This window comes from Meleagris gallopavo, chromosome 1, assembly GCF_000146605.3.
Source record: "Meleagris gallopavo isolate NT-WF06-2002-E0010 breed Aviagen turkey brand Nicholas breeding stock chromosome 1, Turkey_5.1, whole genome shotgun sequence".
Lineage (NCBI taxonomy): Eukaryota > Metazoa > Chordata > Aves > Galliformes > Phasianidae > Meleagris > Meleagris gallopavo.
This window is the reverse complement of record NC_015011.2, coordinates 74,640,207-74,662,037: the sequence shown is the minus strand read 5'-3', so window position 1 is coordinate 74,662,037 and position 21,831 is coordinate 74,640,207. Positions and strand designations below refer to the sequence as shown.

Sequence of the window (21,831 nt, the reverse complement as noted above, 5' to 3'; positions counted from 1 at the left end):
TTCATTTAATTGGGCAATTTGCTAATGATGCGTGTTGGAATATAGCCTTGTGTTTTTTTGAATGAAAGTGACTCTCCATGTCAACATAGAATTCCCAATTCGCAATTCCCTTCCCAAACCAGGAGTTCGAATGTTTGTGTTTGTTTTTTTTTTAAGTGGTTTTTTTCTTGTTTTCTGTCCATTGTTGATTTTGTTGTTGGTAGTTTGGTTTTATTTTTCCCAAAAGGGTCTAAATAACTTGAGAATCGTGGGATTTGTGCTTCTGTGTTAAGTCCTGAAGATATCAGATGTCTGATTCTCTACAGGCAGCAGGGTATCCAACTACTCACAGAATCTATCAATCAAGATTGATTTTCAGAAATGCAAGAGGATGACCACCCAAGATCTGCATGATACCAAGCTTGTAAAAAGCCATTTCATCAAGTTTCACAGAGTTTTTATGTTATGGGGACTTTTTATTTTACGAGGGATGAAGTTGCTTTGAGAAGAGTGCAGATTTCTAAACTTAGAAAAATAAAAGAAGAAAGAAGTAGGCAAGTGAGGCTGTGAGTTTTGCTTTCCTGATATACCCCAACCTGTAGAAAGTGAGCTATAATCTGACTTGGTTTACACTAGCATTAGACCATACTGAAACAAGAAAAATCAATACTTACAGCAATGGGGTTGAAAAAGAGAGTGGGTTGAGTAGATGTGTTTATAGAATGTGCATCTTTCTTGGGGATTTGAGGCCAATTAGTCCAAGACTTCAATATCCCACATGGAACTTAAAAAAATACTAATCAGGTCTGGCCAGATGTTATTGTGCTCAAACATTGTTTTCTGGGGATAAACAAGATCCTGACCAAAAAAAAAAAAAAGAAAAATGCGGTTTTATCATTCTTGTCCTCTTAGATCAAACCTGAAGTATTAAAACATCAAGAGCGTATTTCCCACTGCAGACTTTTTCCTTTACGTACTGAAGATGCAATATTTATATCCTGATTTTAGCTGGTGGTTCCAACAGCTAATTGCTGTTTGCAATCAGATCTAATAAACATCATATGCTCAGATTCTTCCTTCAGATTTTTACATGAAGACCAAATTCTCCTTGGCTCCTGCTCAAACAGAGAATTGCAATATTACTTAAAATGTATTCCAAGACCTCCCAGATTTCTAGAACCTGGATAACTTGTTTTAGCTACATGCTTCATGGCACATACCTTACACTGAAGAATTTTTTTTTACTAGGCAAAACAAAAGCACGTATTAGACTATCATTTCTTCTTTCATAGTCCAATAATACTGAAGTGTCATAAAATGTCAGAGAGTATTATAAATCTCAGAAGACCAGAACTATTTTAGTTTTGGCAAGATATATAAGCTAGGCAAAGTCAGTTTCCCAAAGAATGAGTAAATAAAGCCCATTGGCCCCACAGGTGCTCTTGGTTTAACATGCTTGGTGTTGTGATAGTTTAAAAAGCTATCAAAGAGCAGAAACAGATACAAGTGACCACTGAAACTGTTGTGCAGGTCCATGGACTGAGTCAGAAATGACTGCAAGAAATGGGAAGTACAAAATTCACTACAGTGATCTGTCAGTGCCCTCATGCCTGCTCTGCATTTTACAGATCTCCTGTGAATATGTGCATGACTGCTAAAGGTGCATTAAAAGCTGTTCTGAAAATCGGATATTTATGAGAAAAAAATGGCTAACAAAAGTATAATCACATGAGAATGTCTGACTACAGTGCTCTGTCATGCTTGTTTTATCTGTACTTAAGCCTTCTTTGTAGAGTTTATTTTTGTCATGGGACTTTGCTGCTGATGCAGAGTTGGTACTGAAGTATCAGCTAAAGGCTGATGTGACCACTTATAATGACCACATTTGTTCTGGAACTTGAACAAGCAACATGTAAACAAGCTTAATTTAAACAGTGGGTCTCACCCACAAAGCGGATATCAGGATACGAAATCTAGAGAAGAACAGATGAATCTCCCCTAAAAATGTGATCTTCAGTATAGCAGTATTCTCTTGCTGAGGTCTCTCAATTTATTATCCACTACTGTCATTAGTAAAACAAGTCCTTAGTTCAGGGCATTCTGTTGCTCATCTTTTGGCTCAAAATCTTTGTGATTCTTGTAGTGTCAGAAGTTAATAGTGCTAAGCTCTTAAACAATGGCACACCGACTCTGTATGATTTGTCTTGTTTTCCAGATCCTGTTTTCTACTTGCTTAGGTTTTCTGTCAACTATGAAGTGTGGATGATGAACAATTAATTAATTGATCAGAGAAGACCAGAGATATTCCAGAGAATCTGTCAAGAAATGATAACTTGTCAAAATGCTCTGAGGAAACTACTCAGCCTTGCTCTCTGATTTTTTCTCTATTGAGTTCATTTGCCACTCACTTGGTTGGCAATTAGGAAGGCAGTGGTGTGTATGCACACCCCATACATGCCTGATTCATCAGACAAATGGCATGGCATCTTAACTGTGGCATCAATAGCTGTGAGAAGGATAGTATCAGAAAAGGATTTCCTGAGGAATAAGTTCATAAATATACAATTATTTATTTTTAATCTTTCTCACACATGTACAGTTTTAAATTGTTTATTCAGAGTTACAAAGAAATGTTTTGGATCTCCTCTTTTTTTTTTTTCTTTCTTTTTTTTTTTAAATTTATGGTAGAAGCAGAAGTTTACCAGTTAGTCCTGCAACTCAGTAGCAAAATACAACTTCTTTCAGTTCAATCTCCTAAAGATTGACCTTTTCAACATCAAGGAAATCTTAAAGCTAAGCATCGCATTGGATACAGGACCCCAAAACTTCCTTCTAGGAAACTTCTCACTCTTCTCCTTTCTTATATTCCTGCAAGATAACCTGATGCTTTTGCTCTGGAGTCTTCACTCCTCTTTTCTCCTGCTCCCCTGCTGGACAAAGAAGAAACAATCTGAAGAATGTGATCTCAGCCCCGTTCTCACACTGTGATATAACCTGACAGATAAGAGAGTGAAAAATTCTTATTTGAGAATGAATACAGGTAGGGTAGGTATGAATAAGGCAGGCAGAGATGGAAGGAATAAAAATCACCATGCCATAGCCCAAGTATGGGCTATGTATGCATGCTTCAAGGTCCAAACTTTACACATTTTTCTCAGCCTCCCACTCTTTGTCTTAGTACCCACTAGGAAGTGAAGGCTGGGTTACCAGAAGCAATTGTATAGCCATGCCACATCTTTGCCCTACTTGACTTTTCTGGAAGCGAGGAGCTCGAGGCAACCTTGAAACCTGTTCTTCCATGCTCATTCTCTTGTTAAGGTATAAGTGTCCACACTCGGTCATCTGATGTCTATGCCATGAGAAAGCTCCTCTGGAAAGCCCTACACAGTAGTCTGGGATGCACAGCTCTCCTTGGCTGCTTAAGCAAGATCCTCATGCTCTCAAGACTTATCCTGCTCCCTACCAATCACTTGTGTCCAATGCATGGTATCCCAAAATAGGAGGGAAGAATTCTGTGATTCTGTAATACCTTTTCATTATTTATACAGACCTTCTTAATTTCTCTGTAATAGCAGAAACATCTGTCAACATGCAACAGCTAGTTTCTTGGTTATGTATTTTTAAATTATTAGTATTGTTCACTTGTATTGTACCTCGGAGAGTTGAGGCTGGTGAGATTTCAACAAGTGATCCTATTCTGTATGTACTGTGTGCTATAAACATCAGACAGACGCACTGCTGATTTCTCATAATGTAAGGTTCACAATTTTCTTTGCAGCCTTTTTGGCAACATACAGTATAAGTTTATTTTAAGGCAAAACAAAGTTTATACACAGAGATAACATTTGTTACAAGATAGCTGAAGAAGGTGGATCAGTCCTACCTCATATAGAGTTTATAGATCATATAGGGTTTACCCTACAAATGGGCTTGCATTGCACCATACTAAGTCAGTCACAGATCTATTTGTAAAACCCAACTACAGATTTGGTTTACATTTTAACTTACAAAGTGGATTAAAATGAGGATAATTCACTTATGCCTTTGCTATACTTGAATTGATTTGTTCATATGACACCATAGAAATATGTATGAGTTACTTTAGCCTAAGTGTCCATCTTTCAGGAAAGGCACTTAATCTGCCATCAAGGCCTTTCATCAGATCAAGATTTTCAAAAGACCACTAACGTGGAAAAATCTTTGTTTGCTCTGATGTTTTCTGAAATTTAAGGTTTAGTTGATGAAGTCTTGTTATGGTGCTTTACTTCATTGAATATCTTGCTTTATCTACATGTTGCAACTTATAAGATGCTCATACTTCCTGAGTTTCCCTGATAAATTTTAGAGGTGCTCCTCTTCACTACAGCCTGTGAAATCTTTTGTTTTTCTTACACAATAGGAGACAAATTTTTTAGTCTCTGAGTATTGTTAGTCTATAAATTTGTACAAGTACTTTTTCTTGTAAAGATCGTTTTTCATTTGAAGTATGCTTTCTTTGTGGTTGTTTGCTTTAGATACATAGGATAGGGAAACTAGTTATCACTACTGGATTTTCTTCAAAATAATAAGATTGATTTTTTTTCTCATAAGGGATTACTTTCAGCACTCAGCTGAATGGCTAACATTTTTGCTCATTGTAACTGTTAATAGGTCTCATATTTTACAGTGTGACTGTTCTCTCACCTTTTCCCACACAGAGTTGATGTAGGCATTGAGGAGAAAGATTCTCTTACTAGAGCTACTAACTCTAAATAACAAATGCCCCAAGGTTTTCGTTATAAGTTCTAATGAAAAAGTGCATTGAACTGCCATATCAGCATGATATGAGCATTACCAAGAACTGTTTTCTCAGCTTTTGCTTTTAGCACGGGCCTCTTGAGAGCCAGTGAATGAAGTTAAGTTCATTGCCTTGTTTTTTCTTTGAAGGTTTAGCATTACTAGAAAAAATAGAACAAGATAGTAAAGAAGCAAATGTCTTTCTTGGGTTTATTTACCTTTGGCGACAGTGGTTCCAAAATTGCTTAAGACTGCTATAGCAGACAGTACTAAGAATATCTAAATCCAATCAGAGATGCATTTTCTTCCCGCAGAAACAGTGGACAGTTGAGCTGTTAAGAGACAGCTATTATCAAGAAAGCTGAATACTAAATAAGAGAAATTAAAATGAAATTAGAGTGAAGAATACCAGAACTGGGTTAAGGTTATTAGAACTGCACGATTCAATATCCTTATTTTAGTCAGACAAACGTATACATTCACACTTTCAAATTTCTTTGTCACCTGTAACACAAAGCAAAGTACAACAACAGCAAAGCAGCAAAATCATAGGGTGCAGCAAGTAAGGACATGTGAAACACAACAGCAGCATACACAAAAAAAGTAGGAGAAAGACACTTCATACTTTCAAAAATAAAAAAATAATAAAAAAACACCCAGGTACACAGAGATCTCCAGAGAGATACCCTTACCTCCCCAGCCATCCCTTAAATGAGGTCTAGAAACGGATAGATCCTGTCTTCACCCCTTCCAGTCACATATTGCTTGCGCCTGAGCCCCCCTGGATTGGCCCTGCCTTCCTATCAGCTGCTCAATCACTGTTTCAAGCTGTGACTTAGCATTTCCACTACACTAGGCAACACGGTGAATATTGTAAGGCTTATAGGAATCTTTGCAGAATAAAGCATGCTGTGATTGGAATTTATCAACATTTCTGGTGGTCTTTAACTTACAAATTGCATTTTTTATGTTAGTTATTATGCTTCAAAATAATATATTTTAAACTGGTGGAATGTAGCCTTCAAAAATGTGATGGAGAACGAAACACGCCTAAAAAAAAAGAGAGATAGTAACAATGATGCCTTCAGGCAAGGTAAAGTGCTCCTGTAACATCTGTTTGTTACTGACCTAGTTTCTTACCCTATTTCCATATTATAAACCTTATCTAACATTAAGCTATTTTTTTCCAAACGTTTCTTGGAAGAAAAAAAAAATAGAATAATATTGTAGCTTTAATTTAGCAGGGGAAATAAATAAGAAATTTGAAAGACCAGATGTGGAATAGCCAAAAGATTTGCTACCTGTAAAGGAAACATATTGTAGCCATTCGTCTTCAAGCACAATGAAATCAAATCCACTCCTACCATTAAGTACAGAAATCCACTTTGCTTGAATTATAAGAAATTAGCTTTAGGTTATTTTGATTATAGCAACTATTTAATGTGATATGGCATAATTTAAATTCTTTGTGGTCAACATGTAAGGTTCAATCACCCACTAGGATTTTGTTCTGGCTTAGTATAGTATCTAATTACGAAAAGTGTTAGCTACTTTAAATTTTCTTTGATCTTGTCAGGTGTGCAGTGTCCTCAGACATTTTGTGAGCTCTCTTTGGAAGGAATGTTGTTGTTAGAGGAAATACCTTTACATGATTAGCATTCGGACTTGGTTTTGAACATGCAGCTTTTGAAGCAGTGGTTAAATTATGGCAATACAGACACCACAACTGTTGTGATCAAAAGATATAGACAGAACATGTTCTGATAAAAGAGAGATCTCTTACCAGATCAGTTAGCCTTGTTGAAAGAAGTAGATAGTCTTTCAAGTCTGAAAAAGAACCAAAATCTTTCAAGCAAATTTCAGATAAATTTTTATGAGCTTAATGATATAAGAATCATAGAATCGTATAGTCATAGAATGGCTTCGGTTGGAAGGGACACCAGGAATCATCAAGTTTCAATCCCCCTAACACAGGCAAGGCAACCAGCCACCAGATCTGGTACTAGATCAGGTTGCCCAGAGTCCCATCCAACCTGGTCTTGAGCACCTCCAGGGATGGAGCATCTGCAACCTCTCTGGGCAGCCTGTTCTTCATGCTTTAGCAGCTGCCCACATTGTCTTTTGTCTGGCATGCCACAGCTTCTGATGTAACCGGAAAGAGATGATCTTGAATGGTGAATCCTCAATCCATCAGACTCAAGTCAGGGTTTTGTCTTCATCATTTCCTGGTAACTGTAGTGGTCGGTGGCCAGAAAGGTGGTAGACATGTATAATCCTGTGTTTAACGACATTTCATGTGTCCAACCACATATCTCTGCTTGGGATTGGTCAGATATGAATAGTCCATTCCTGGGTGGCCCACTGTGACACAGCCCCTGGTACACAGCCAACTATTATTTGGAGATTATTGGAAGTTGAGGGTTTTGTAGTCCCCCCTGGTAATATGTACATGGTCTGCAGACATTGTGGTCAACATTCCAGTTTTCATCACTAAGGGGACCTTAATCATGTCTCGATGGCAAATAAGGACTCCCCGCTTTGGTATCGGATATAGTTATGCAGTATCAGGCATTGGGCCAAAGGATATTGAGCCAGGACATGTCTCAGTGCAAGCTGAAGTGTTGACCCAGGACAGTAACAAGACCTGTATCTTGCCATGGGGTGTACCTCTCCTAGTATCTCTGAAAAGTCTATACACTCCCTATGAGACTCTCTCAGTTCGCAGGATCGCTGGGAGGAGAAACGTGGCATCAAGATGCTCCAGTGTCACTGTATGATCAGTGTGACATCTGGTGGTGGACAATATGGGACTGATGGAACATGAACTGAACCTTCCCTGGCCTAAGCAACTATGTGAGTCCAGAAGAACTATCCAGTACTGGCCTACAAAGGAACACAAATTTCAACCATGAACCAATCATCTATTGTCATATGTTTTGTCAATCTATGTTGTGACAGGCAGATTGTACAAGTGTTGCAGCGTACTGGATAACCGTAATGGAAAGGGCTTACCTTTAATCTGCTCAGTCATTTGTTCATGCCATGAAGGGGTGGAGTGTAGTAGAAATGAAGGAGTGGAGCCTGGATCCACCCCTTCCCAGCTCTCATTTAAGGTTGACAGTGGAAGCAAGGGTATCTTGTTGGAGATCCTTGCATACCTGAAGACTCCTGAGGGTAAGCAGTTTCTTTCCTTTGTTTATGTCCGTAACTCCTCCACTTGAGCTTATCTTTTCTTGCTGCAGCCTAAGACTTTGCTACTATGCTATCATTGCTGTATTTTCCATCACCTTACAGCATTACACATATAATCTCTAATCGAGGTGAACAGAGGAAGGTGGACCAGTGGGTTAAAAATAAAGACCAAAGGACTAACAATGGACTGTCATAATGCTAGAGGAACAATCCGTGGCATTGAGGATTCCAAATAAGGCTATATTTGTTGGACAATCATTGAGAGTGGATAGGATGATGATTTGGGGAATTTAATTAATGTGTAATACATGTGAAAATATAATCTCTTCATGAATGATCAACTGGTGGAAATTCCTTGGAGATTTATCCCAATGCTACTCTAGCACTGCAAATAAGAATACCTACTTAACGGTAATAAAACTTCCACTGTTTAATTTCTTGAAATTGTTTTTTTCTTTTTTTGTTTCAATAACATGAGGATGGTAAATAGATTAGTGGAAGAAGGATCACAGTGGACAGGTCCTCTACTGAATCCCTGTTTTTGATGGTTCTGGACAAATATTAGTTTTATGTGTTCATCCTCAAAGCCTAGTTTACATGTGCCCATTCTGGTTATTGTTGATTCAGTTTTCAATATCTTGAATGAAAAGAGAGAAAACTTGGGGTGAGTTGTGTCTTCAACAGATGCCCAGGACACTACTGCTTTGAAAACTGCAGCTTTACACAAGTTATTTACTGGAAAAGACAGTTACTCCACCAATTTATCAGTATTTCCCTCTATAACTGATAATCTGATAGATGTTTTGGTTTCTGTGAGTATGTGTGTTCATCCCTTCTCTGTGTGACATTTTTATAATACTTTTACCAAATACTGACTGCTTCTAGCTTGCTTTCCTAACTTTTGTGGTTTACCAAAGGTGTTGAAAGGTAGAATAAGCAAGGGAGACTGACTGCTTTTTGAACACCATTGAATCACGAGAACAGCTTTTCTATACTGTGAGAACAGCCTTCCACATAACTTGAGTGTATATAAGCTGAAGGAGAGGAGGCTTGCATAAATGTAAGCTCCAGAACAAAACGCTGAGGCCATGGAAAGTGTTGTGAAGTCAAGATACATTCGAATAGGTGTTCTATTCTTGAAGATAAGAGGACAAAATAGATGCCTCATCTCAGTGTAACACCAGTGGGAACTGGTTTGGGCTACCCCCCCTAGAAGGTTGGAAATTCACAGTGAAGAAGATTACTAGTTGACCAATCCCATGACTGTCAGCCTTTCACCAAGTATTTAGAACACATGCTCAGGAGGGTGGAACAGTACGTTAATTATTTCTCAGAATTTCAGCCTGTTTTCTTGAAACATAATGAAAACGTATATTTATGCCTTTTAAATATGTTTTCACTTTTTTGGTGTGCATGTTCAGTGGAGTGATTTCCCCGTGCACCCAGAGCTGTAATAAGGGGAATGCCTGCTTGATGTAACCCTGTGGTGCATCAAGTTACTTTGCAATTTTTCTTGGCTTCACCATTCTCAAACTTCCTTTCATCCTCAGACATTTCTGCTGGTTCTTTGTACTGCTCTTCTCTGTAGTTTTCTGATTCCTACATCAGAATCAAGACACTATGTAGTTAATATTCAGTCTTAACAATCACTCTTTTACAAAGGGCTGCCTCTGCTGTTATGAACTTATAAGCCCCTTTGCACAGACCCTCTGCCACTAATGTAGCTCCATGTAATCACATTCGATGTGATTTGTGCTAAAGTATTTTCTCTCCTGGATCACTCGTACACAACACAACTCAGGGGTTATAAATCTCTAAAAAGAGCACTACTCAATCCTTTCACTGTACAGACACTGTGTGAGAAACTGAAGCCCCACAGCTACAATTGTGTAGTCTTCTGTGGAAAGCTGCAAATATCCAATGTACTCAGTCTACTCAGGGAGTTCTGCAAGATTGGGCTGAATATTTCATTTTAGCGACAAGCTGGAACCTAGCAAACACTTTTCTTACTAAATAAAACTTCTTCATAAGCTGCTGATAGAAGTTGCAATTTGTATCTTAGTGGACAACCTTGCATTTTGTTTAGATAATTGGAAGCATCTGTGTCTTTGTATTTAAATAGGTTCCAGAGGCTTCGTACAGATAAAGAAGGTTTCATGACTCTTTGTATGGAATATGTTTGGGCCACTGAATGTATATAAACTAAAAGCCTTTTTGTGCAAGGTATGCATCATAGAAGGATTGTATCCCCCATACACCCAGCACTGATACTAAAGAATGTCTATCTTCTAACACTCCACTTAGAGAGGTTTTTGATTGACCATTTTATGGTAACACTACTGCAATCAGAGATCCACATATGACTGAGTTAAGGGAGCAGTGCTATTTCTGGGAGACTTTTGTTATGGATGCAACTCCCTGCAGCACATCTCTGAATCTGTCTAAGGGTAAGAGGAGAACACATGGAACACCTGGAACATTTCCACCCTTGACCAGATGGCCCCAAAGCTGGTAACACAGAATGCTGGAAGATGATAACCATGCTGGGGAGGCAAGGATGTATCTCCAGTAGAACTGACTGATCTTTATGTACGTTCACAGAACTTGCTTCCATACCCAAACACCCTCTCATTTCATTAAACAGGTTAATTGTGTAATCTATAGCAGTCCTATTAGGGGATTTTTCAGCAAACTACTACTATAATGTTAACATAATACATGCATTTTCTTTGTCTGAAGGTTTCCTTTTATTCTTAACATACCTATAAATCTGGTTTTTGCAACATATGACATTACCCCACATCAGAATTCTGGAATTGAATGCTGCCCTCAGGGAGTAACATAGTATTGAAAGCAGTTAATTTCCCCAAGACTGGATTCCTAATGGATTAAAGAAATCTGAGTATGAGTGGTTCAAAAATTTCCAATTCAAGTACTCTCCAATAAATGCCCTTCCCTCACTTTGAATGTCTCTAGCCAAATACTGTACCTCTGTTTCAGCTCCTCCTTGCAGCTCTCACATTTCTGCATGTGTCCTGGCCCCCAGCCCTTCTCTCCTCCAGCCCATGGGCTGTTTACAGAGAACAGTTATGAAGAGGCTGACTCAGCAGAGAGTGGAGAGGAAATACAGGGTGCAGGAAAAAAATAGTGCCAGACAAGTCTGGTTGTTTGCTTGAGTCACTGCGTCCTGCTGAGCATGATGAGGAAGGACTGGCTCTTCAACAAGCTGGTTATCTTTCTCCTTTTCTTCCTCTTCCCTGGAAATATCTCTCACTCTGCAGAACCGTAAGCTACACACATGGAAGAGGGAGGGAGGGAGGTCATAGTTCTTCTTTTTCCAGTTACTTTTCTTTCTTTCTCTAATTCTTCAAACAGTTGTGACAATTTCTTCCACTTCTGCCCTGCATCCCATTACTAGCCCATCTCCGACTCTCCTGAAAAACTCTGCCAGTATTCCATTTTCTCTGCTACAGCCTTCAGCTAGTCCAGCGCTGTATCATCACAACACCTCTGCCTAAATACATTCTTGATTAGAAATCTTCAAGTGGCTCAGCTTTTGTGAACATGCATGTACTTAGCTTTCTTGTAGTATATTTGTTTTGATCACTGAGTCATTGTTCCCTGTTCCCCTCTTTTTTTTTTTTTTCCCCCTAGCTGATTTATTCCCTTTCTTGTGTTTCTTTCAAGATAGTTTGTTTCCCTTTGGCAGCATCAGACATGCTTGTTCTCAAAGAGAATCTGTGACCTAGATTCTCTTTCACCACCATTGAGCCAGGCGCTGGCACTCTCCCTGGTGTGTCCACCCCAGTGCTTTGCAGACAAGCAGAATGGCTGCAGTGCCCACCCTGCTTAGGACCCCAAGCAGAAGGTATACCTGAGCTTGCCCACCATGATCTCACCTACTGAGAGGCTTGTTCCACAGTCCCAGGTCCAGGCAGAGCCATCTCATTCTTCAGACTTTGCTGCTATCATTGTGCTTATTACTGTGCTCGCAGAAGCACCATTTTGTGCTATGAGAAATAGGAGCAAGGGAATAAACCAGTTTGAGAAGAGAATGGGGAGGTGTGGTTCTGAATCTGGTCTCATGATGCCTGCTAGAGATTTCATGCTCACAAGCAGTGATAGATCTAGCATAATGTGCAGTGTTTACTGCTGTTGCTTACTGTGTGGTCAGAGGTGAAGTGGTAACAGGCTAAAATTACTTTTGACTTTTGACTCATACAGTGCCATCAGCATCTCATTCACCTTCCCTATTTCACTGGTTCTAGAGAAGATCAGCCAGCCAAGTCTTTCTGGGGTCATGTAGAGCTCTCTGATCTCCCCACAGTAATCTCCTGTTATTGCTGCCTGGGATCAGGTAGAAAAGGCATGAATCCATACTGTTCAGTCCTCCCATGAACAACATGTTGCTCTTTTCCCCTTATCTGAGCACCATTTTGAGAGGAGAGAATGAGGAAAGGTTGAGAGAGATGGGATAAGGAGAGGTGTGAAGTCTTCCAAGTCAAAACAAAATGAAACTTCCAACCAAGATACATTTTGCTTGAGGAGACATCTTCTTTGAACAGCAAAGATAACAAGGCTCCAGTTATCAAATTGCTGTTCTTTCTGCTTCAGGTGTGGCCAGCTGCAAAAGAGAGGCAATTAAGTTTCAGATTGGATACTGGAAAAATAACTTATCACGTTAATGCAGCATTGAAATGGCTCTCCCAGAGATACAGTGGAAACTCCTTCTATGAAGGTCTAGGTAACATTCATTTTCCAAGAGAGAAGTTGATCTTAAGACATCCAGAAGTTTTTTCAACTGAAAAATTTACAATGCTGTTATACACGGACAGTAGGATTTTTTTCCTTCTCTGGCTTCCTTCCGGAAGAATTCAAGCAGAGGCGTTGTTCACCTGTTCTAATATGTGGTTGTGCATGTAAACTATTTTACAATTAACTTCTTATGCTTGATAATATAGCGGATGTAGTAAAAAATGCTAGCTCATTATGGTATTGGAATTGATAGATGTGAATTGGGACTTATAGAGCTAATTAAATTCATTTATTTCTTTTGTTGAAAGTTTGATCTGGGAAATAGCTGAGAGTTTATGCATTTTAAGCTTTTATTACTTATATTGCCTTCTCTACATAGATAAACTCAGCATTTTTGAGTCATTCCCTCACTTTGAGATCTCCTATCCCTTCTTGTTGCCTGCTTCTGATGGAGTCACTGCATCTGTTTTCAGAATTCTGAGCTGCTGCTTCTGCTGCTGAGATTGATGATGTTTCTGCTGGTATCTTAGAAGCATTCTGTTCTGGAATATCTACACGCAGACTTTGACACCTGAGCCATTTAAGGATTTCATAGTATTTTAATTCATCTAGACATTTCCACCAGCACATCCAAAACAGCTGAAGGGAGGTTTATAAGCAGTGAATTTCATAAATTTGTTTCAGTGACAGTGAAGGCGGTGTGTTTAGGGGAGCATTCAGCACATTAGCCAAAATTTCAGTGAAACAGTGAACAGGAATGAGGCTAAAATTCCCTATGAAGTAGGTCAAGCTGTCCCCTCAGTAGACTGGACATTGCATGCAGATTGCCAGCGCCACTGACAGGAAACAGGGGAAATGAGATTAGAGAAGCACGGGGTGAAGCTGTGGTGAGAAGGCTGTGAAAGAAAGAGTAAGCATCTAGGCAATTTTTTATGGGCTGCACCTCACTGGACATGCAAGCAGGGCTCCAGTTGTCAAACTCAGTTGTATCTGTTAGCTCCTTCTGTTCTTTACCCAGGGAAGGATATTCAGCTGCTGTTTATCACATGATGCAGCCTGAGTATATTTATTTGCTGTTCTTGGATTGCTTGAGAGTACAAGAAGGTTCAAGAACCACAAGCTAATCATACCAAGATTAATCTTTTGGGCTTTATAGTACCTGATGCCACTAGGTTTCTTGATTTAATTTGATATTTTAGTGATGAACAATGTCATCTTTCTTTCATTCCTTTTTCCGTGCTAAAGAATGTTAATCTTCCAGATTTCAGATTATCTGACATCTTTCAGTGAACATTTTTTTCTAAATCCTTTTTTTTTTTTTGAAATGGGAATATGACAACATACCTTTAGTTATACAATAGCCAATGTGTTCTGATCTGTTCTTTATTCCTTTATTTAAGAAAAGAGAGTTAAGAATAGTTCCTTATCATCCTTTGTCACTTATCTCTGAATGAAGATTTTACAAGAGTTCTTGACAGTGCCAATCTCTGAGTGGTAATAGCAAATTTAGCTATGTGTACACTGTTGGGGGTGATATTTTATTCCTTAATTCATTATTTTCCCTTTATGAATGGTTCATTAGCTATTATTTTCTACACAAACCCACAATACAAAGTTTTTCAAAGGTACACTGGCCAGTACCTCACCGATTATTCAGCAATAGACTGAGCAACAGAGATCTCTACACAGATCCTTGAGATTTTTACTGGTGACCACCTTCTGCTGTATAAACACATTATTATTTCTTACCCTTTATGTCCTACTTTTTAACCAATAAATCTGCATCAGAATTAATAATTGGCTTTATTAATGAAAATTAGTGAAATTATCCCTTTTACTGAATTCTAACTGATGTTTTCTCTGAGAACTTTTGCCAAAAGTTCTCTGAAGATACAAGTATTCTTCTGTTGTAATAAAGCACTGTCCTCTGAAATGCTTTGTGTGCTCATCTTAATAAGGTCATGAACTGCAGCACTCACATTTTTTGCTCAGCATGAGGAGGATTTGGAAACCTGGACAGGCAAAAAAAGGAATAGCCAAAGAAGCTGGAGCTTTTTCAACCCTAGAACTGCTGAAAGTCCAACTTTTTTTAGCTAATGCTTTTGAGTCTCATGAGACTGTGGAATACAAAAGAAAAGAAAAAAAAGAAAAAAAAGTAACAGCCTGAAACTTTTCATGCCATCTTTATTCCCTATTGTGAAGCTGAACAAAACAGTCTTTATAAAGGAGTATCTATTATTGGCATAGAAATTGTTCCCTACTGTGAAGTATTTTCCTGTTTTTAGACGAATTAGTTAGGTGGCTTAACATATATAAAACCAAAGTAAGATGTATACTCATGTTTATGCGCTGAATTCACAGGAATAGTAGTGGATTAGACTTGCTGGTTTGCTAATTTCCTTTCATTTTAGAAAACTTCCACTGTTTTCTTAATACTGTTTCACAGTTCTGATTCTTGCTTTGTTCCTTTTTCCAGGCAGTACATGGTGCTTCTACCCTTTCTGATACATACAGATTCTCCTGAGAAAGTCTGTGTGCAGCTGACTCACCTGAATGAGTCTGTGACACTGAGTGCTACACTTGAGTACCAAGGGGAAAACAGGAGCTTGATTGATGACATGGTGATAGAGAAGGATTTGTTTACCTGCATCCCTTACTCTGTGAGTAATTTAATCTCTGTGAGCATATCTTTTGTGTTTATTGCTAAAATGCAGTAGAACTAAACAAAGATGAGAAACAAGGTGTTGCAATCAGAGGCTTTTAAGCTGAGCCAAACAACAACAACAAAAGAATTTGATGTAGAAAATTGACTGCGCATGCAGGACTTAGGCACTGTTTCATCTTCGAACTTTGACTTTAAAGTAGAACATAGCCCATCTCAGTTTGATCTGCTCAAGACACAGAGGAAAAAGAACAAACTGGAATGAGAACCATAGAAGACGGGGAAGTGGAAAATTAAACTGAAGTCCATGGTGTTACCTTATCTCTTTCTGGGGCTTATTCATGTTTCTTGCAGAAGTCTAGTTGGTAAGTAATGTAAGCAAGTGGTACCACTCCCAAATAATGAATTTTAGATTATTTCCATTTTAATGAATCATAGGATGGATAGTGCAAGATCAGTTTCAATACTTCAAAGATGAAAGTTTGTAAGAGAAGGTGCTGAGAGGCTAACAGCTTTGGAAGGAAAAGCAGAAGAACCATGGAGAAAACGCAAGGAAATGGAGATCAGTCATCTTATTAATTTCTGAAGGAATCATAGAATGAGTTGGGTTGGATTGGGCTAGGTTGGGTTGTGCTGGGTTGTATTGGAAAAGGCCGTGCAAGAGATCATCTAAGTTCCAACCACAATGCCATGGGCAGAGGCATCCTGGACCTGCTGTTTTTTTAACAGAGGAGGTCTTGTGAGGGATGTAAAGGTTGGAGGCCATCTGAGTTAGAGTGATCAAGAAATGATAGATTTTTTTTATCCTTGTTGAACCATGGAGAGGGGTCAGCAGAACTGCCACTTTGGACTTCCAGAGGGCAGACCTTTTCCTCTTTAGGACCATGGTTGAGAGGGTCCCTTGGGAGGCAGTTTTGGAGGGCGTGGGAGTCCAGGAAGGCTGTGAATGCTTTGAGGAAGTTATTTTAAAGGTGCAGGAGCTGGCCATCCCCATGTCACGGAAGACAAGCCAACAGGCAATGAGGCTGGGCTAAATGAACAGAGACTTTCAGCTGGAACTCAAGAACAAAAGGAAAGTTTACGGTCTTTGGAAGAGTAGGCAAGCAACTTATGATGATTACAGGTATATAGTGAAGTAATGAGGTACTAGAGCAGGTCCATAGAAGGGCAACAAGGCTTGTGAAGGGCTTGGAGAATACGTTCTACGAGGAGAGACGGGAGGAACTGGGGCTGTTTAGTCTGGGTTGGTCTCTTCTCATTGGTGACAGGTGACAGAACGAGGCGAGATGGCCTGAAGTTGTACGAAGGTAAGTTTAGGTTGGATATTAGGAAACACTTCTTTACAGAAAAGGCTGTTAAGCACTGGAATAGGCTTCCTGAGGAAGTAGTTGAGTCACCATCCCTGAACGTGTTTAAAAACTGTTTGGGTGTTGTGCTCAGGGACATGATTTAGCAGAGGGTTGTTAGAGTTAGGGCAGTATGGTTAGTTTGTGGTTGGACTTGATGATCTTTAAGGTCTTTTCCAACCTGAGTCATTCTACGATCTTCCAACAGATCAGGTTGCCCTGGTCTTGAACATTTCCAGGGATAGGGCATCCATCCAAGCTTCCTTGATCAATATGTTCCAATGCTTCATCACCCTTATAGTAATGAATTTGCTCCTAATATCTTATCTAAATTTACCCTCTTTTAGTTTAAAATCATTCCCCCTTCTCTACACTCCCTGATGAAGATTGTCCTCAGCTTTCCTGTAGGCCTGTTTTAGGTACTGGAAGGCTGCTGTAAAGTATCCCCAGAGCATTTCTTTCTTTAGACTGAACAACTTCAACTGCCTGAGGCCTGTCTTCATAGGAGAGGATCTCCAGCCTTCTGATTATCCTCCAATAGAGCCATATTTTCTTAAGCTGAGGGTCCCAGGGCTGAAATCATTACCAGAGATGGGTCTCTCTACAAAGAAGTAGAGGGGGAGAATCACCTCTCTCAATGAGCCCTCCAAGCTCACCTCACAAAATCATGCTTTACCCTTGTTTCTTACTTCGTGTCTTTCATGTCTCTTCAGAGAATTTTTGGACCTAGCTAATACTCTATCCTGCAAAGTCTCAGTGCAGTGACGTGAATCAGTAAAGCAGTTATGATCTTCATTTTTCTCTCAGCTTTCAAAATCTAACAGCACATCAGTGGCACTTCTCACTGTGACAGTGAAGGGAGAGAGCCTGCAGTTCAGAAGCCGCAAGTCAGTGCTGGTCAAGAATTCTGAGAGTTTGGTCTTTGTCCAGACAGACAAACCTATCTACAAGCCTGGACAGACAGGTACAGAGAATTGGGTTTGTGTTAACTCTGGTGTTGGTGTTAAGCAGAAAATCTTCTGGACTTAATTCCCCAGAAAATTAATATTTTTATTAAAGAAGTTTTCATAGGTCTTTTTGGGGTGGGGGTGATTTAGAGTCAAAAGAAAATCTTCCTTCTGTCAGCTGAGATCTAAGGCATGTGGTACCATCGTTGTTTGTATTCTCTGTCCTCTGGGCACAATATCTCAGTCACATGGAGGCACAGATTCACATTCCTCCATCTCAATTATAAGCACAAGTATGGGTTGACTTCAAAACATTGTCTCCCTTGGCTGCATCTGAACCAACAGGGGAGAACAAGCACTTCCCACAGATAAATCATTTCAGCTAAGATCTAAAATTTTTTTTTCTAAATTTGTCTGCCTTTCACCATCAGTAAGAAAGTGAGTGTAAATTAATCACTACCATAACTTAAGGATCTCATTTCAGAGTCTGTTGATCAGTGAAATTAATCTGAGTTAAAAATTATTGAAACATTGATGTTTGCTGGTAATGGTTATAAATCTTAACAACAAAATTTCCTTCTTTTTCATTACACTTCTCAGTTCTGTTTCGGATTGTCTCTCTGAATAAAGACTTCCACCCACTGAATGAGAAGGTATGCACATAATTCCTTGTTTTTAACCAAGAGGCTTAATTCCCATTTAACACCTTTACTATCCACAACCTTTACAGCAAATGATCCTTCCTTTCTCACAACACCATTGACCTATCCCATAGGTCATATTCTGTCTGGAATACAGTCCATCTGTTTCCACTGACTGCTCCATTTTTTTCAAAAGAATATAGATATTTAGAACCTGATTTTTCAAAGGAACATACTACTTTCAAAGGAATAAGCCTGTAGACAGAGATTTCATTAGAGAAAAAATGCATGAGACAAGTTCGCATTGAAAGTGACAGATGCTTTTGGCATTAAGTGCCACCACATGCTTAGAGATCGAGAGAGAAGGATGAAAAGGACTTAGTTTGAAGAAACTGATCACTGGTATAGGTCCACCTTTTAGCTTATTTGTTAATCAGTCCTCATGGAGACAAGTTATTTGAAAATTCTTCGTTTTCAAACCGTGGTAAGACAACAAGATGGAGCTCTAAAGTACTATTTATGAAGAACTGAGCATACAGTGCAAATACAGAAAATGGCTCAGAGGACTTCTTAGCAAGTTGGTTTTCTGTCTTTCAGTTTAAAACTGAAAATTGCTTTAATCCCCATGTGACTCTCATTTCTAACTCTGATTTTCCACTGTTCCTTCCCCATAGTTTCCATTCGTCTATGTTCAGGTAAGTGCATAATTGCATGTATATTATTTCAGCAGAATGTGAATTCTTGGCATTAGCAACAAAAAAAATGATGAAATTAGTATGCACAAATCTCAGGTTGGTCTGTGTGATCATGGGTTCTACATAGTCAGTTCTAGTAGTACTCATTGCAGCTTAGGGTTGATATCTTCATTCTGATTTGTCTCTCTGATGCTGGGAGTGTTGCCAGACCAAGGGAGACAGAGGCTGGGCCACAATTTTCCTCTTTTCTATCCTCTTGCCAGAGTGCTATCACTCCCTCTTCCCCTCAGCAAACTACCAGAACAGAGTTGCAGAGCTGGTGGGCAACTGACAGTATGTTAATAGCAAGAGAAAAGAAAGGGAAAGAGACTATTGTGGTGTGGGGTATCAGGTAGAGGAAAATACCTCAGAAGCGCCTTCTGCTAAGTCTCTCTCCTGCGTTTCGAGCCCCGAAAGAACAGGTCCCTTCCCTTTCAATTTGATGATACTTGACTATCTACAGGAATTTCATGAAATGAACAAGAAGGAAAGCCTATCCATTGCCATCAATAATTTTGTAGCTTTTTTTGTATCAGTATCATTAAAAGTATCATTTTATTAAAGTTTGAAAACACTAAGAAGGCCACTCTGGGCTTTCAGCTCCAGCTTGTGAGGCACAGTGTTTGTCAGTGGCATTTTCAACAAAGGCCAGTCCCACCATCCTTCACTCACACTATCCCCTCTCCCTTCCTTGCTGCAGTTTCTCAGTGTAGTACTGCTCTCCGGCTTTCACATACGCCAATTAGGCAATCTTATAGAATAGGAAACTCACCTAATAGCAAATTCATCCATTTATTGTTTTTTTTTTTCTAGTTTTTTTTTGTTTGTTTTCTGTTGTTGTTTTGCTTTGTTGCTGTTTTGTTGTTGTTGTTATTTTTTGTTTGTTTTTGATGTATTAAATCAGATCCACCAGTGCAGTTTACTTCATACTTGCATGAAATTTGGACTGGCCCAAAGGAAAGGGTGACAGGAATGAAGGAAGGTGGCAACTTAAGGTGCTAACTTAGCACTGCTAAATGACAAAGAAACAAATGTTCATCCTTCCACCCTTAACACTGCTAACCAATCATAGTCAGCCACAAAGGCAGGTATTAGTGTGAACCTATTTCTGACCTGTTAATTTGACTCATTGCTTCATTTAAAACAAAAACAAACAAAAATCTTCCCGAGAGAAACAAGCTGCCATAAATGCATTCTTCATAAATGCATCACAGAAATGGCAACAAGATTACAAGCACAGTTGTAAAAAAAAAATTACAGATTTCTCCTTTAATGAGGCCCTGTGGTGTTCTTTAAAACAAGTGGTGATCTTTTCATCATGGTTTAAGAGATATGACAGATAAGATTTCATCAGAACCACAGGACGCTTTACTGACCATGCCTTCCCCAAACTCAGAGGGTGCAGCATGGGAACAAACTCTTCTGGTATCTGAGTGGTGGCCTCTGGCTAAGATGACATTCACTTCACCTTTTCCCTAAGCATGGGAATATAACCTCAGAATAGCAAATGTACTCCATCAGAAATTATTTATCTTGAGCTATATAGAATAAATAGGCTTTTGGTGACAACCAACACACAACACATATAGCAAGCAGAAAATGAAAGGCTGTAAACAACCATGCTGCTGAGGTGCCCGGAAAGGGCATGACAGAATTAGTTTGGTGACTTCTAGGAGAAATTTGGGGCTGACCTGATGATTTTGGAGCACAGCTTAATGACTGTCAGTGCATAGTGAGCAATACTCAACTATGTAGTGAATTCTGGTCCAGCATAAGGAATAGCCAGAAAAAAGGAGAGGTCTCAGCTGGATGCGCATATGTTGGATGTGCTTACTGTATTCTTCTGGTGTACTCTGTGCTCCTTCCCCTGCATCCTCATCCTATGACAACATTTGGACTCTTATATATGTAGACTTGTTTAGTTTCTCAGGTAAATCATGTATCTAATTCCTCAGCAGACTATGTGCTACTTCTCAAGCATGCTCTATCCCAAGCACAAAAAAATTCTTGTTACAGGCTGTGCAGTAAGTGAAGGAGTCTGTTCGAAAATTTTCTTTCTCCCCATGCTCAATTAATTCCTGCTGTCCATCTTTATGCCTTGCTACCTTGTCAGTCTTTCTTTTCCAACTTCCTGGCCTCGTCCTTTGTAAGCATGCACATGTTTATGAGGAGGAGACAGCACAGGACATTTATGGTTAGAAACAATGTGCTTTATTGCATGCTAGTTGTGCAGAATTAGCAGGTAAGAGATCCTGAAGTCACAGCTCTTCATAGATTATTGAGTATTTAAGGTTAGGCATTTCCCAGCTTGGATGTGTATTTCCTGGACATTCCGGTGCTTTGTTCTTGGGAGCAGCCTTCACCAAACTGCCCTGACTGTGTACGTAACTTACTTGTAACATGAAGTTATTCTCATCTGCAGGATCCCCAGAAAAACCGTGTTTATCAATGGAAAGGGGTAGAACTTGAGACTGGCCTTACACAGCTCTCCTTCCCCCTCACCTCTGACCCCATCCAAGGCTCCTACAAAATAGTCGTGCAGAAGAACTTCATCACCCACGTGGAGCACTCCTTCTCTGTAGAGGAATATGGTAAGGAAAGGAGATATGGGCTGCAGGTGAGGCTGACGAAATACCTTTTACTCTGGCCTCCTCGGGATTTGGGATTTCTTAGGAATGACATGGAAAAAACAAGAAATCTGCATACAAAGGCAATGGAATTCAGAGGAGCTGATACAGAAGGATGTTCCTTAGTTTATGGCTTCTTTGTAAATCCCACCCCAAGTTCGCATTTTTAGGC

General features: G+C 39.4%; 1 protein-coding gene across 1 annotated transcript; it reads left to right on the top strand.

Annotated features, from left to right (window-relative positions):
- The first annotated feature begins 5,830 nt into the window (after nt 1-5,830).
- On the top strand, nt 5,831-21,811 carry LOC116216824 (pregnancy zone protein-like). The gene is made up of 3 exons (XM_031554224.1): nt 5,831-5,848; nt 15,114-15,362; nt 17,518-21,811. Exons 1-3 carry the CDS (start codon nt 5,831-5,833, stop codon nt 17,737-17,739), a joined length of 489 nt encoding a protein of 162 aa, XP_031410084.1. The 3' UTR covers nt 17,740-21,811.
- Nucleotides 21,812-21,831: the final 20 nt, after the last annotated feature.